General features: G+C 50.8%; 1 protein-coding gene across 1 annotated transcript in view; it reads left to right on the top strand.

Annotated features, from left to right (window-relative positions):
* Positions 1-1074, top strand: part of LOC122542992 (hexokinase-2-like) — a 49289-nt gene that overhangs the window by 13151 nt on the left and 35064 nt on the right. Inside the window, exon 2 of the mRNA XM_043681137.1 lies at positions 484-678. Coding sequence (XP_043537072.1) covers positions 484-678 — 195 coding nt within the window. The remainder of the gene's footprint in view (positions 1-483; positions 679-1074) is intronic.

Raw genomic sequence — 1074 nt, 5'->3', positions numbered from 1 at the left:
CCCTCTCTCTCAGCCTCTCTCTCTTTCACTCTCACCCTCACTGTCTCATTCTCTGTCTCACATTCTCTCTCGCACTGTCACTCTGTCACACTCTCTTTGTCTCTCACTCACTCTCCTTTTCTCTCTTTCACTTCATTCTATTTCTGTTTCTCTCTCTCTCTCTTTCTCTCCAGTTCTATTTCTCTCTCTCTCTGTCTATTTCAGTAAAGGACATTGTTGCATTAGAAGTGAGTTCACTCTGTTGCCTCTAGGCGTTATCATGGGCAGGGGAATGGGAAAGGTTATGTGTCCTTTGAAATTGCGGAGAGTGAGTAGAGATTTTATGGAAATATATAAGATGCTGACGGCCTCTGGCCGAGTGAATGCTAGGAGGAGGATGATCTACCCCCTTGTGGGGGGACGTGTAGAATGAGGCGACACAGTTTATAAATTCCGGCTGCCAACTTTTGTTTCCGGTGGGGACTGCTCCCTTTCTGCTTCCAGTGCCGACTCGCGACTCTCTCCGTTCTCTGCAGGTGGACAGGTACCTGTACCACTTGAGACTCTCGGATGACGTCCTGCGCGACATCTCGGACCGCTTCCTGGTCGGGATGAAGAAAGGACTGAGGAAGGACACCAACCCCACGTCCTCTGTGAAAATGCTGCCGACGTTTGTCAGGTCCACTCCGGACGGGACAGGTGAGGAGCAGAGGGAAAGGAATTCCGTTCCCGGTTCGACCTTCCCCTGATAATACCTGCAGCAGGATTATGGGATGTTGTGGTTCTGCTCGCCGAGCTGGGAATGTGTGTTGCAGATGTTTCGTCCCCTGTCGAGGTGACATCCTCAGGGGTTGGGAGCCTCCTGTGAACCGCTTCTGTGACGTTTCCTCCGGCATTTATAGTGGTTTGAATCTGCCCCTTCCGGTTGTTGGTTCCAGCTGTCTGCTGCAGTGGCCGGTATATTGGGTCCAGGTCGATGTGTTTGTTGATGGAGTTTGTGGATGAGTGCCATGCCTCTAGGAATTCCCTGGCTGTTCTCTGTTTGGCTTGTCCTATAATAGTAGTGTTGTCCCAGTCGAATTCATGTTGCTTGTC

Source organism: Chiloscyllium plagiosum, chromosome 42, assembly GCF_004010195.1.
Source record: "Chiloscyllium plagiosum isolate BGI_BamShark_2017 chromosome 42, ASM401019v2, whole genome shotgun sequence".
NCBI lineage: Eukaryota > Metazoa > Chordata > Chondrichthyes > Orectolobiformes > Hemiscylliidae > Chiloscyllium > Chiloscyllium plagiosum.
Note: the sequence above shows the minus strand (reverse complement) of the source record. Positions and strands in the feature narration are given on the sequence as shown.